Raw genomic sequence first — 15,788 nt, 5'->3', positions numbered from 1 at the left:
AAAAAAATAATAATATAAATAATAGATAACATAAATATATAACCAATAAGTAATATTATAGGGAAAAAGATGTACAGCCTCAATCTCCACCCATTCACCTGTCCCTGCCTACTTGGACCCTAACTATGGTGCACAGGGACCCTAACCTAGCAGGACAGAAGAATACTCTAACTGGGTCAGTACCTGAATGGTACACAGTAACAGAATCAACATATAACAGATGGTAAGAGAAGATTCCAAGGTTCTAATAACCAGGAGGGTTCACCAGGGTCTAAATCAAAGGCAGAGTGGTAAATGAAAACTATACAATCACAAGTCCGTCTCACACCAGCGGACTAGAACAAAACACCCTAACGGTGAGTAAATCAATATACATAAGGGGTGAACACCATTAAAACTTCACTTTTAATATTCTTCTAAAAAACATACAACCCCACACCCAAAACCCAAGTCCAAATGAGTCTGTAATTACACCAGTCCACAAATATATTCAGTCTGCACAGTCCCAGCCGGGATATATGAAAATAAAACCAGGTGTATCTCACCAGTCTGTCGTCCAGAAATCCTGCGGCTCTGTTCTTGCGTTTCTGTAGACCGCGCAAAAAATCAAAAGGTTGTGACCAATCAGGAGTCTTACTCTCCCTATATGGCCCTTATTCTTGTCTGGGATTTCGGAACGACAGACTGGTGAGATACACCTGGTTTTATTTTCATATATCCCGGCTGGGACTGTGCAAACTGAATATATTTGTGGACTGGTGTAATTACAGACTCATTTGGACTTGGGTTTTGGGTGTGGGGTTGTATGTTTTTTAGAAGAATATTAAAAGTGAAGTTTTAATGGTGTTCACCCCTTATGTATATTAAATGAAAACTATAGCAGCAAGGCAGGTAGTTGTTGCAACAGAGTGATGCTCGCAACATCGCAGGTGGCTGGAAGCTGCAGACACTGCATTCCTCACTGGTACACAGCCAGGTAAGTATATTAAAGTAGGTTCACTGTTTTTTTTGTGGGTCTGTACACGCTCATGCTAGTCCTTTCTATCCCTCTATAGTGTTGTCTCAACAGTTTGTAGGATTGAGACAATCCCTAAAAAAAAGATTACAACTTCCAAGTAGTGCTGCTTCATCTTTCCATTCATGTTCCTTTCAGTGGAAATACTGTTCACCCTTTTTTATTACAAATAGTTCATATTTACTATAGGGTAATCAAATAAACAACAAATATAAATATCTAGCCAACACTATGATGTAAAATCCATTTTATTATTGCATGTGAACAATAAGACCTGTATATACTGTACAAATAGAGACAACGACAAAAAAAAAAGTTGCTAGTAAGGATATATTTGAAAGTGATATCAAAGTACAAAAACAGAAACATTTCAGTATGTAGTAGTTACAATATTTATATAACAGTAAAACACAACAAAGAAATGGACTATTGAAATAAGTCATTGGGTGACATTCATCAGATTTATACTGGACTGTCCAATAAGCCAACATTTATAATGCAAACCACCTTCCAGACTGGACATGGTTTAGGTAGTTTTTATATTTGCCATTCGGCTTAATAGGAACCTGGCACCCTGGCACCCGGGGCAGAGCACGCCCAACCCACTGGTAGAGGCTTGGTTACTTACGCCCTCCTGCCAGTCCCACTAGTAAAGTCAGCCCCGCCATGGAGAAATCTCTTCTCATTTATATATGGAGTTCGCAGACTGCCAGGCAGCGATTTCTCCACAGCAGGACCACCTTTGGGAACAGGACCAGCAGGAGCTGGTAAGTATGCAGGACTCTACCAGGGGGTCAGGCGGGCTATGCCCCGGGTGCAGGGGTGACAGGTTCTCTTTAAAATATACATTGTGAATTCTGTTGTACATTCTTTCTTTTTTTATGTTGTTTAGGTATACATCAAGTGAGAGGGGTGGGAATCTATTGTTTTATAATAAAAATTTACTCAACAGAGTAACATAGTGAGGAGTGTATCAAGCCATAATGTTCAGCATCTCTATTTATCAATGAAGCACAACTGAAGAATGATGATGTGCACCCTCTATATGTACATGAGAAGAGTTGTTTACCAATACAGAAGGCACACCTTAAGCAGTAAAGTACACAAATACCAGAAACATAAAGCAAACACGAGAGTAGCAAACAGTTTTTTGAGCATGTGTGGTTGTAAAAACAAAAAATATGGCTGAACAGTTTTATGTACATTGTAATCTGTCTTTAATTTCTACAAACATGTATCAAATACAAGTAAATACAATAATCCAGTATCTACAGGGCATGGAGGCATATTACATTTTTTAGAGTCAAACCGTCCCATGGCCCACCATCAGTCCGGGGAATGTGGACATAAGCCAACCATGTTCCTGATAACAGCTTCTTGGCATACGGATATTTCTGCTGACTCCATAAACCTGCACACTTGGTCGTAGCAAGAGGGGTATAAACGACGGACAAACTCTGAAATCCAACAAGCCCATCCCTCTTTCTCCCAACATATGTCACAAGGGGAAATTTAGGAGGGCCAGTCCCGGTCTGACATTTCTGTGATGTGTATAGCCGTCTTTAATCTCATAAATCTCATAATCTCATCTTCCTGGGAGCACAAGCAGTTGTTACACTGACAATCTAGGCACAGCGTTTTCCTTCATGTCAAATACTTTACAGTTGGAGAGTATAGGGTTAATAAAAAAAATCTGCAGGTTCATAGACAGATTGATGATAGACGAGATGAGATACCGTATATGTGATAGGAGATATTTAGATAGACAGATATGAGAGAGAGATGAAATATGTTTATTATATGAGATGGATGGATAGTAGTGATGAGCGAATAGTGAAGTATTCAAATATTCGATATTCGTACGAATATCTCCCTGATATTCGACTATTCGATCGAATATTGGATCCCATTAAAGTCTATGGGAACAAGTATTCGATTATTGAAAAACATCTATTCGACCACCAAGTCCACAATGACACCTCAGGGAAAGGGAAAGGGGATTCGAACGCTTATTGAATATTTATCGAATATTCGGCGTACTACTTGATAATATTCAATACTATCGAATGCCTTACTATTTGATCGAATATCTATTCGATCGAACAGTATTCGCTCATCACAGATAGATAGATAGATAGATAGATAGATAGATAGATAGATAGATAGATAAATAGATAGAATAATTATAAATATGATATACTGTATTTATGGAATACCTAGAACCAACATGGGATAGCAAGATAACACATAGATATGATTATGGATACAATTTGATATACGTATAATCTTAGAAAACAGCAAATCCAAAAAAGAATATTTTTAAATAGTAGCTGTGGGTGCAAGAATGACCCAGTTCACCGCATAGACACTTAAAGACAACCATAGCACAAAGGAGCTGAAATGTTGCTCATGAAAACATTTTGGTGGAAAAAAGCTCCTTTTTGCTCTACAAATATGGAGGAGATTTATCAAACATGGTGTAAAGTAAAACTGGCTCAGTTTCCCCTAGCAACCAATCAGATTCCACTTTTCGATCCACACTCTTTGGAAAATGAAAGGTGGAATCTGATTGGTTGCTAGGGGCAACTGAGCCAGTTTCACTTTACACCATGTTTGATAAATCTCCCCTTTATTGTCTTCAAGTGTACAATGTGAGATAGATATATAGATAGATAGATAGATAGATAGATAGATAGATAGATAGATAGATAGATAGCTGTCAGATGGTTAGGTTTTCAATATTTTGGAATATTTTGTGTTGAACCAAAATGGATAAATCGTCTCATACTGCAGATTTTCCGTACGGTGGGGCCATCTAGTGACCTTAGTACATATAGACATTTCTTTGTCTCCACAATGTCATAGTGGAGTGAATAAGTAAACAGTATGTCTGCCATGATTTAAATGGTGTCTGACATTCTCTGGCACATATTTTTGCCACATTATATATCAAGTCTAACTTGTCTAGTTGCCATTTTTTGATGCAGATGCTCCAAAACTACACCAATGATGTGCCTAAAGGCACCACATTTCTAACAGCGTGCACCACTTTAATCTATAGGAAGCCACATATACGCAGAACCAACAACCAGAGTGCCCAACATATTTTATTTATTCTCTCCAGTGTCTTTTGCACTTACATATGACACTGTATTGCCCAGCCAATGTCTTGGTGCTATGTCTCTCCCTGCTTTATGAGATTAAAAACTCAAATAAACAGTAAGATGTAGTCTGTATTTCAATATGATATTTGCTAAATTAACCATTCCTTCGGATGGGACACATTATTATTCTATGGAGCTTCCCATGGAGTGACTGATGACTCCGATGATATATTAGAAGGCAGTTGACACAAAGGTAAGTGACAGACATTGCTCTAGTACAACACCTATACCTCGATCTATGGGCTGAGAAAACAATACAGCCATGCAACCCTTACATACATATACAGTATATAACAACATATTCACACAGCAGACTATGGCGGTTGAAAAACTAAAGAACAATCACAATTACAAAAGTAGACGTGAACATGTTGTTAGAAAAAAAGTCACAATATTCATTCATTATTCTCCAATCCACTGCTATGTATTTACAATTGTGGCAGAAACCGCTTCTCCATGAGGTAACTCATTGCTGCTGTAATGGCAAAAAAAGGGATGCTTCTTCTCAAATACTTTCCTGTATTCCTAAAAGTGAGCATAAAAGATACATAGAAAAAGAATATGGTTAGATAATCTTTACTTGAATGGCTTCCCTCTTTCCTGATTTCCTAGAATAGACGGCTACATACTTACTACAATCTGTTTTGTGTACGTACCGTCTTGTGTATCACCTCCACAGACCCTGTGCCGGTCATAACATTTGCTAACATTTTTTCCTGGAGTGTTTCTTTAAAAGGGTTGGACAATTTATAGTAAAATTGTTCAGTGTACATTATTAGTAAATGTACCTACTGTATTTACTGACAGCAGCTCCATGTGTACCCCGTAAAGCTAAAATCAGACTCCCCTCCCCCAGGCTGTGCTGTCCTGCTCTGTGGTGATTCTGTCCATAAGATGGCTGACATGGAGGAGCATGTTACCATTCCCCACCCCCCAGTGTCCTCCATAGACATATACAGGTTCAGTGGAGGACATGGGGCGGGGCATGGTCACATGCTCCTCCATGTCGGCCATCTTATGGACAGAAAGACCACAGAGCAGAGCAGCACATACTGAAGGAAGGGAGTCTGATTTTAGCTCTATAAGGTACACAGGGAGTTTCTGTCAGTAAGGGCAGTGTGCACTTACTAATACTGTACACTGAGCAATTTTACTATAAAGTGGCCAAGCCCTTTAACAACAAACAAATTCCAAAGTAAATATAAAATTTTTACCTTTTTTTCTCCTTAACAAGGTAAGAAAAGCAGATGAAGAATTAACTTGTTGGGCCTGCTTTTTTTACACTTTCCACAGACCTGTCAATAACAGAAATAATAAGAATAAGACTATATTCATATTGCCAATGTAGACTAGTTTGTGGTGGGTAACTATCTCCCCTTCTGTTTTCTGACACAAAAACTTTTACATACTATTGCCATATTTTCTGAAATACCATCTGGAATGTTCTCTCTAGAGAAGATTTAATATTTCACATTATTATCCATCCTTTGGCTGGGTTCACACTACGTATATTTCAGTCAGTATTGTGGTCCTCATATTGCAACCAAAACCAGGAGTGGATTAAAAACACAGAAAGGCTCTGTTCACACAATGTTGAAATTGAGTGTATGGCCGCCATTATTATTGTTATTTTAAAACAACGGCTGTTATATTGAAATAATGGCAGTTATTTACTGTTATATGGCGGCCATTCACTCAATTTTAACATTGTGTGAACTGATCCTTTCTGTGTTTTTAATCCACTCCTGGTTTTGGTTGCAATATGAGGACCACAATACTGACTGAAATATACGTAGTGTGAACCCAGCCTTTAGTTGTAGCAAAATGTAAAAGTAGGTATGCTGCTGCTTACATTACTAAAAATAAGTTTAGAGACGACATATAGGTTGGGAGACCCTTTACAAACTAACTTACATTTGGTGCTGCCTGACAAATTCAGCAAATTGTCGGTCTTTTGCATAAAGTTCTATTATTCGTATTCGATCCTGAATTTCCTACAAAATACATTACAAAAGAGGAAATCAATATAAAGTAATAACAAGATACACTACATAGTAGACTTTTCGTCCATCTCAGTTAAAAGGTATACATACAGCTATCATATAAGATGGATTTTATGACAAGTCCGGTGCCTTGGATGTACTATATACTGGAGATTACCTGGCAGCTTAGTGGAAGACCGCGCCGAGTTTAGCACGGGAAAGAAATTAGTGGTTCACTGGATGCATAGACAATTGGCAATAATATGATATAGCTATTGAATCATAGGGTTTAGGGCAAGTCCCAGCTGTCTCTTGTTTTGGGTGAGTTGCGCTGGAAGCTAACTGCGTAGGTCCAATTGCTATCATAGAAATAAATTTGAGGGGACCCATATATAATGAGTTCATTATGAAATTCCCACTAACCTAATAAATTATGCAACATGGAATACAAGATATGTACAGGTTAGAAAATCTGCTCTATGATACTCTATGTACCTCTTTAGTGAGCTCACTGTTTTCATAAATGTGCCGGATCTCTTCACTACTAAAGTCCGCTGACGTCTCCGGACTTGTAGATGTGCTGGTTGACGGGAGCTGTGGATATCTCTTATAATAATGGCTGTAGCCTGTGATGTCACTTTCATACATTGGGTTATATTTAACAGGATTCTCAATAGAAGATAGACTGTCGCTTGGTCTCCTGCAGAGTAGACAACATTGATCAATGAATGCCAAGAAAATGAAGTTCTCCAGATTTATTAAATGTATCAAATTGGGTATATTTAAAAACTGTCTAGTCTAAATAGTAAATGTGAGCCACAATCTTTCTATGAATACCCAATGTGCATATAGCATTTTGTTCCCAATGCTAACAGATGGCAAAACACAATCTCAATTCTAAAACAACCAGTTTTTGTTTTTTTGGCTAGAGAAAACTGAAAGCACCTGCAAGAAACCATCCAATCTCCATTTTTTTCTTTTTGTTATTTTTGCCTATAATCACCAGTGAAATATCCTTAGATGCTTGGCAGGATTACAGTGAACCTGGCCTAAATCTATTTAGGTGTGGAATTGTTGTGGTGAATGGTCACCATTTACCAAGTATAAGTCTGCTAGTCACAAAACATTATTCTCTAGTTGGGGTATAGAACAGTACTGCTCCTGATTTTTATGTTTTTTATTTCAGGTATTAAGGTATTTTATTCTGGCCACTAAGCCTAACAATATGTTGACATTTCCTGTTCTGTACAGACAGACTCAGCAGTCTCCTCACTATGCAGTAAAGAGTTTGCAGTTAAGACAGGGGCATGCCATTCACAATAGGCGATGAACAAAGTACCCCTTTCCTGCACAATAACCTTTGCACAAGTTACAGAGCATGCCTAGATCATTCTCCCATAGAAGTAAATAGGGGCCTCTCCAGTTTATTGTTCCTTTATTGTCAGTGAGGCTTGCTATAAAGCACATTTCTAAATATTTCAGTGTCTGGCTCTAATCAATAAAAAGAAAAAAACCTCTATGGTACGTAGAAGATTCTAGACATTCTTTGCCAAACGGAACATGAGATTTAACTCTACTATTGCTTACAAATATATGGCACAGATTTTTAAATAAAGTAGTCTTACCCTCCAGATTCTTCTGAATCGCCCTTTGTATTCTGCTCTCTAAGTGTTCTTGCTAGGAAAAATATTATAGCTGATGCTACAAGAAGAAATCCAGCCACAGATGCAATAGCAATACCAACAACTAAGGGTTCGGATACATATTCCTCACAGTGTTCTCCACGATACCACCAGTTTTCACCTACACGACACCTGAAGGAAGAAATTTTTTTTTACAGATATATATACACTTAGCATTTATATAACCTCAACAAAGACAAATACATAAAAAGAAACTGTTAATTACCTGCAAATAGCTCCTTGTCCAGGAATAATGTCACATTTCCCATCATTCATACAGAAATCTATTTCCAGATCACAGATGCTTTGACATGGTAAACCGTCAATGCTGACATATCCGGGGTTACAGACACATTCTCCTTCACCACTCCACTTGTTTATAAGACACTCAGAATACTCATTGCAAGCTTGAAATTTACAAGGGTCAGCTACATCCCCTGAATAGAGGGAACGAGATCTGCATCAGATATATGTCATTATGAGCTCTGCAAAGCCTGAAAGAAGACATCTCAATATAGAATAATAGACATAAACATGAAAAGAACATTTTGGAGAGAGACGGTTGGCTAAATCACTGCTCAGTTTTCTTTTGATGGCTTTACGCTCTGTGATACCTTGGCTATGGAAAAGTACGCTACCACCTACTATAAGTAGTTGGCTTTCTGAGGTTGTCAACATCTATAGGATGGAGGAATTAGTGGCCGACTCTAGACAGCAATTGGTAAAACACACTAAAACCTGGTTCCGGTGGGTGGAATTCACATCCTCAGATGAATACAAGCTCCTTTGTACTGCTGATCGATAGGACCCCGCTTTTCTGCTTTAGGTGACCATTATCATTGTTTGGTGCTGACCTAGAGGCAGTGTGATATAATGGGACGATTTGGTTTTGCTATGATACTTGCTCCTTTCTCAGGCATATGGCCGGGACAGCAACCACCATTTTCATGTTTTTTTGTATTATGTTAATAATTAGAGATGAGCGAACCTCGAGCATGCTCGAGTCCATCCAAACCCGAACTTTCGGCATTTGATTAGCGGTGGCTGCTGAACTTGGATAAAGCCCTAAGGCTATGTGGAAAACATGGATATAGTCATTGGCTGTATCCATGTTTTCCAGACAACCTTAGAGCTTTATCCAAGTTCAGCAGCCACCGCTAATCAAATACCAAACAGGTTCAGGATCGACTCGAACCCGAACCCGGTTCGCTCATCTCTATTAATAATATAATTTTTGTTCTTTCTCTGGGCGGAGTGCTTTTTTTCCCTCCTGTATTCTTATGAAGGGTCATTGGGATTTGGCAGATGTACTATTAGATGCCCACTAGTTGGGCTCTTGTATACCACTTATCCTGCCTTACGAATGATTTATGTACAGTATGTAGCAATTCTGCTTGACATGGCTGCACTTTGAGACTTCCCTCTTTTATTTAGGGTTTTTACCCCTAGGTATCCTCCCCCCCCCTTTTTTTTGTTTGTTAAAGTTTACCTCTTATACTGTAATGTATTTGACATTATTTGCTATTTTCTTGATTTGTTTGTTCTCTTATTTTTCGGAAAACTAAAAAAAAATTCAATAAAAATTGAATGCCTAGACCTAGAAGATGGTGATGGGATTTCTGTTTCTATAAGGCAGTCTATTCTTGGAATTATTCTGCTGTACAAGATATATTAACCTGTAGCAGAAGTGAGTTTGTGATTTAGATTTTTTTTAACCTTAGTTCTCTTTTACCCAGTCACTGATAAAGTAAATGTTTTTTAGCTCGCATTGGACACTTGCCCCCTTTATATTTCTGCAATCTGTAAACACAATGAGCAAGTTCTACTCACCCGTTGTACCCAATCTCCACCCCACCCCCTCCACTGCTCCTACCCGATTGGTCTTCTCTATCCCCTTGTTCCAACCACATGACTGCCCACCCAGCAAATCAGTGACACCGCTGCAGACACCAATTGGCTAAGTACACAGTTCCTGTGGGGTCATGATGTCACAGAAACATAAAGAATAGGGAATGGGTGAGAACCACATGTCTAATGTGTTTACAGAACCCCCCCCCCACCCCCGCTGCCCAGCATCTTTTTTTGTATTTTTTTGTCCAGACATCCCTTTTACTCTACAAGAAAAAGCAAAGGCAGCGCAGCACAATTCAGGTGTTATATTTTGATTGTCTTTGCAAATCGGTTATACTATAAAAAGGGAACAACCATTGGCATGTAAAGTAGAATTGCTATGATTTTACTGATATAGATCATTAATTCATGCTTCGTAGCTGATTCCCCACACTTTTATTAGGAATGCAATATTAATAACCATGGTTTACATTTAGACCCCGTTCACACAGAGCAAGAGCAGCGTAATTTAGTGGCGTACAATGCCGCCAGTCTCCGTGGCATAATGACACTCTATGGGAGGTGCGCACGCTGCATTTCTTGGCGCTGAAGAATGAACATGTTCATTCTTCAGCACGGAGAGACGTTGAGCGATGCGGCGTGCGCGCCGCCCATAGCGTGTCATTTTGACACGGAGGCTGGTGGCATTCCGCGGTGGACAATTCTGCCGCTCTTGCTCTGTGTAAACAGGGTCTAAAGGACTACTCCAGAGAACTCTAGAGAACCAACTGCTGTTATAAAGTTATAAAGATTTGTTAATTACTTGCTGCTGTATACCCTGCAGGAAGTCTGACACAGTGTTCTCTGTCGCCAAATCGGTCTGTGTCAGGAACAGTCCAGAGCAGGAGAGGTTTTCTATGATCGGGACAGTTCCTGTCTGTAACTGGGGGTTTTAATTATGTCATTTACAAATCTGTATAATGTTCTGACACCAGTTGATTAAAAAAAAAAATCCCTCTGGAGTATCCCTTTAAGTATCTTGCACTCTATTTCATCTATTTCTTAATTAGTTAAATGATGAGATAGCTGTGCTGTGAAAATGGGGCTCTGGAAGGGTCCAGATGGTCTACAAAGGAAACAAAAAAAAAAAAATACTGATCTTATGCTTGGATGTAAGGACCCACAAGCCTACAGGGTTTTTGTTTTTTCACATGACAGGTACACTTTGAATAAACCTTATAAAATAACAGCTTTTATTCCAGTACCTGATTCAACATCCAAAGAATACTTATCAATTGCCAAGTTCATAGTTTGGTAAGCAGTATTACAGAAGTCTTCAAGAATGATGTACACAGCATTTGTTACATTCCGTGGAACAGGCTTTGCAAACTTCATTCTGCTATTTACAATGATGCTGCCATTCCGAAAATTCAATATTTCAAGGTTTTGGAATCCAGTCAGATTGGACTGCAGATAGGGAACCAACTGAAACAAAATAGGATGACAAAAGTAATCTGTGCAAAGTGTGCTGCTAGAGTTTGTAGAAATGTATTCATTTGTAGTACTAGAAGAGGGAATATAAAAAGCACGTACTTTATAGATATTACCTAAAGCATAAAATTAGCCTGGATCATTCCATCAGACGTTAGGGCAATAGCCATACCTATGTTTACTTACACAGATGCTTAAAAAAGTGCACCTATATTGGCAGACAAATTTAAATTAGGTTTTTGGTAACACTTTTAGGCTATGTTCACATGATGTCTTTTTTGTGGCCATGTGATGGCCATCTTTAAGGATGGTTTTAATTGCGTCCAAATAACGGACATAATTTGGTTATAATAGGCTTTATTTGTACAATTACAGATATAGTTATTAAATAACAGCCGTTATTTGGACTCAATATTATGACCTAAATGTCCTACAAGATGCCCGTCAAACAGCCAAAAAAAGACCTAGTATGAAAATAGCCATACTGTGTTGTTACTTTTATGGAAGTAATGCCACATACAAACTGGGGACAGGTGTCACACAGTTATTGGAAGACAGTCGCTAAGTTTTCGGTTCCTAGATTATCCATTTATTATGATATGTATGGTCAAACAGGAACCATAAGAAACAAAGTCAAATTTAGATAGGAGGAGCCTGATCCCACCAGAACATCCTCTGGTAAACTGGTGGACAAGTCTCTTTTCCCATCTTTATAACCCTGTCTGTTATTTAGGCCCATATTTGCTTAAATTAGGGAATTAGCCTCATGTGTGGCAACTTTAGCTTTAGTTTTCCTACAATATTTTCTAACATCTTTATTCTCAATTTTTTTTATATATATTCACTTTATTTTGTGCTGTATCTATTGCTATAGACACATCACACTGGTAATTATTGCAATAGAATAACAAACCTTTTAACATTAAAATTAACTTTACTCAAGGGTTGACCTTCAGAGTTTGATTTTTAGGTTAGACTGGCCAACCAGAATACAAGGTAGTCCTCCTGTCATCTTTGATGCAAAAATAGGCCCAAAATTGAAGCAGAAGTTTGGCCAAAATGAAAAAATCTACTGCAGGCAGGGGGGTGTGGGAACATAATAAAGAAGCTCTACTTACCCGTCCTTGTTCCCTCACAGTGCCATGTCACAGGCTCACTGATTGCCACCGGGCTCCTGGATCTCCCGCTCCTGCGAAGTTACAATGCGGCTCAGCCAGTAAGACACTGGGGAAGGACACCACTGCAGTCACTGACTGGCTGAAGAGCCCCTTCCCCCTGGGTCTTGACAACACCAGAACCCAAGAGAAACTGGAGCCCATCGGCGATCAGTAAGCCTGAAACACAACGCTGTGGGGGCACAGGTATGGGTAAGTAGAGCTTCTTTATTATGTTCCCGCACCCCCCATTCCTACAGCAGATTTTTTTTCTTTTTGGCTAGACTTCTCCTTTAATTCCTAAATAACCTACTAGACTTCACTGGTGATAACACATGTGTTTGCAAAGATAGCAACACAGTAACAAGATAAAGCGATAAGAGTGGATGTCCTAAATATATGAAGGGTGGATCCTTGGGCCCAAGTAACTGTGTTTACTTTGATGCAAAAATAAATTTAACTAGTACAACTTTACTAACACAATGGAAACAGACTGTAAAACTTCTGGGAGGGAACATAAAAAACTAAGCTGCTATAGAGCTTGAATAATGTAGACAATAATGGCTCTACAACAATAAGGCATCTAGTGCGCAATCTTCTATAGGATTGTAAAGACTTTACCTATGCACTATAATCAACTATAAGCATTAACTAAACCTTGATGTTAATACTTACCAATTCGAGAAATCTTTGTTCCAAAGCCTTATATTCAGGGGAATGTTTATTGAATAAATCCTCTGAGAATATCATATTGGTGACACGCAGACTGAAGAACACCACAAGGGCTCGTGCTGAAGCATTGATATTGCTCTCGTGAGTAGAAAACACAATGCCTGTAAAATCTGTAGAATCTATATTCTTTGCTATCATGCTTCTTTCTTCTGGACTCATGTCTGGGTGTACATATACTGTGCTCAAGTGATCAAATTCTAAAGAACTGTTCTGAACATCAACTGTTACATCTACATCATGGGTGACAGAACTTGTTGGGCCACTGGGAGGAGTTTCATACTGTACAGGATCGGTAACGGCCACCCCTTTCTGTATCATAGGGATTATATTGGGCATATTTCCTCCTATAGAGTTAATGTCACTGTCTGAATGAGTGGTGGTGGTGGTATCTATGTTTGGTATGATATTTAACATTTCCTCTTGTGATTTAGATGATGGAAGCGATGTAAAGTATACACTTTCTTCACTAACATCTTTAGTGGATGACAACCATATGAGATTTGTGTCAGAGCTGGTTGTAACTGTGTTATCATGTTCACTAGTTGTTGGTATCGTGTGAGTGGTGTAACTATGGATTGCAATATGAGCTTCTATGTCATTAGATATTGTAATATCTGTTCCATCAATATCATTTTCCAAAACTTGTGTGGTTGGCGCCAGAGGTTCTGGTGTTTGTGTAGACCAGAATGCATCGTTTCCCAATGGGGAATAATCCCTTGTACTTCCATGTAAGACATTTGGTTCACTAGTGAAAAGGTCTCCATTTATTTCAGATGCCTCTAGCGTTTGCATTGACAATTCATTCCAGTATTTAGAGGTCCACAACACAGGTGGGGGCTTGGTTGAGGACTCTTGCATTACAGACTGTACCAGACTGACTGTGGAAACAGAGCTTTGAGGATGTAAAGATTCGGTGTGCCAGTCAGAAACTGGGCTGACCTGAGTACTATCCGATCTTATACTCTCATCAAGAGACGTATCCGCAAAATGTTCTTCAATTAGGTCTTCATAATTTTTTGTTGTGTCCATTAAATCTATATCTATCGGTTGCCCTTTAACAGAGGAAAGTGGATGCGCTGTCGTTTTTATCCAAGACCACGTAACAGCTTCTTCTTCAGCCTTATGTCCAAATCCTGAGCCAGAACCCTCATCCAAAGGTCTAATGCTTTCTGCTGTTGGCAGTAAGTTGTCTTCTGCAAGTATTTCAGCAGTTTCTTGAAAGTTTTCAGCAGTAACATGTTTGGTTCCTATATCCCAAACTGTATTTGTTTGTTCTGTCTCCAAAGAGAATTCACTCAGTGCAGGTTCTTCAGCAGCTATTGCGGAAGTCACAATGTCTGAATTGTGCACTGCAGCTGAAGTAAAAGAAGTTGGAGGCAGATTGGTGGTCATCACCTGAATTTCAATAGGAACAGTTGTCTCTTTAGAATCCTGCTCTGGAGACATGCTTAGAGTTGATTCTTTGAACAATGTAAGGTCACTATCGCCTGATTCTTCTGGAATTTCTATTGAGTTGGTAAATGTGACTGAGCCAGATTCAAGTGACCTCAAGGTTGGGTTTGGCTGGAAGGTTAAGTCAGTTGCAGGAGTAGTAAAGCTGTACTGGGAGGCTAATGTGGCATCAATTTTTATACCAATGTCTACTGTAACAGGGCTTTCTGCTTCGAGGGCAAGCTGACTTCTTGACGTAAGTTCTTCGCTTGTTTCTTCATATAAATAAGGATTCCTAACAGTCGAATAACCAGTTGGAAGCCATTCAGCTTGCAATGCATTATCCTAAAATATAAATGTGGCAAAGAAATTAAATATTTAGAAAGATAAATAGATCGATCGATATATAGATAGAGAGATAGATACTGTATATAGATTGATAGATGCCACTAGTCGCTCTCCAGTTTTAAAAGCTGCATCTTTATGTTAAAGTAAACAACATGATGCAAATAGTCTATGAAAGAAAATCCCAGCACACCTCTGTTTCTCATCCACAGCAAATAAATTACATACACTTGCTTGACTCAATGTGCAGCCAGCCCAGTAGGACTTGAATCGTTGACCTTCGTGGTATTCAGCCTCAGTTAACAACAAGTCCAAACAACAAAAAAGCAGAAATAGTAATGAAGCGCCACGGTAAAAAAAAACAGTCATTTATTGTATAAAACAATCACCAATACATTTGTGGGATACACAAGAGCCAGCCGGGGTGTGCAGCATTCACTTTTGCCCCTGCAAGCTCCTATGTATCCCACAAATGTATTGGTGATTGTTTTATACAATAATTGACCGTTTTCTGGATCGGTGCGTGCCGCTTCATCACTATATCTACCTTGTTGATGATAACGTAAACAACGCTCAAAAAATCATAATTCCTATATTTGTATACTGCTGACATAGTCTATAGCACTGTATCAAGCTTGTCATCATTCAGATCGGTCCTTGTCAGGACCTGAGTGTTCAGACCCAACAGATTAGGAGAACGAGCCGGGAAAAGCCTTTGGTTAGTGCATTCTCTCCCAGCTCACATGACCTGGCTGGACTCATAAAGAAAAAGTCTGACATGGGGGGGGCACCTTCTGCAGTATTATGTCCAGGTCTGATAGACACAGAGCAAAAAGAGTAGTGTATGGCAGCTACCGACCGATAAAAACCTTTTATATGTCTCTGTGAAACATAAATGATAGTATTACTTTTTGGTATAATATAAAATATTTTAATTCTACATAAATTTTAGACATTGAAAT

At 38.9% G+C, this 15,788-nt stretch overlaps 1 protein-coding gene across 1 annotated transcript in view; it reads right to left on the bottom strand.

Annotated features, from left to right (window-relative positions):
• Positions 1-4,040: 4,040 nt before the first annotated feature.
• IMPG2 (interphotoreceptor matrix proteoglycan 2) overlaps positions 4,041-15,788 on the bottom strand; it is a 58,111-nt gene continuing 46,363 nt past the window's right edge. The window contains exons 11-18 of the mRNA XM_069972448.1: positions 12,994-14,826; positions 10,939-11,158; positions 8,070-8,280; positions 7,787-7,975; positions 6,657-6,861; positions 6,094-6,173; positions 5,394-5,474; positions 4,041-4,704 (exon numbers count right to left, since the gene is read on the bottom strand). Coding sequence (XP_069828549.1) covers positions 5,435-5,474; positions 6,094-6,173; positions 6,657-6,861; positions 7,787-7,975; positions 8,070-8,280; positions 10,939-11,158; positions 12,994-14,826 — 2,778 coding nt within the window. The 3' untranslated portion in view covers positions 4,041-4,704; positions 5,394-5,434. The remainder of the gene's footprint in view (positions 4,705-5,393; positions 5,475-6,093; positions 6,174-6,656; positions 6,862-7,786; positions 7,976-8,069; positions 8,281-10,938; positions 11,159-12,993; positions 14,827-15,788) is intronic.

This window comes from Dendropsophus ebraccatus, chromosome 5, assembly GCF_027789765.1.
Source record: "Dendropsophus ebraccatus isolate aDenEbr1 chromosome 5, aDenEbr1.pat, whole genome shotgun sequence".
NCBI lineage: Eukaryota > Metazoa > Chordata > Amphibia > Anura > Hylidae > Dendropsophus > Dendropsophus ebraccatus.
Note: the sequence above shows the minus strand (reverse complement) of the source record. Positions and strands in the feature narration are given on the sequence as shown.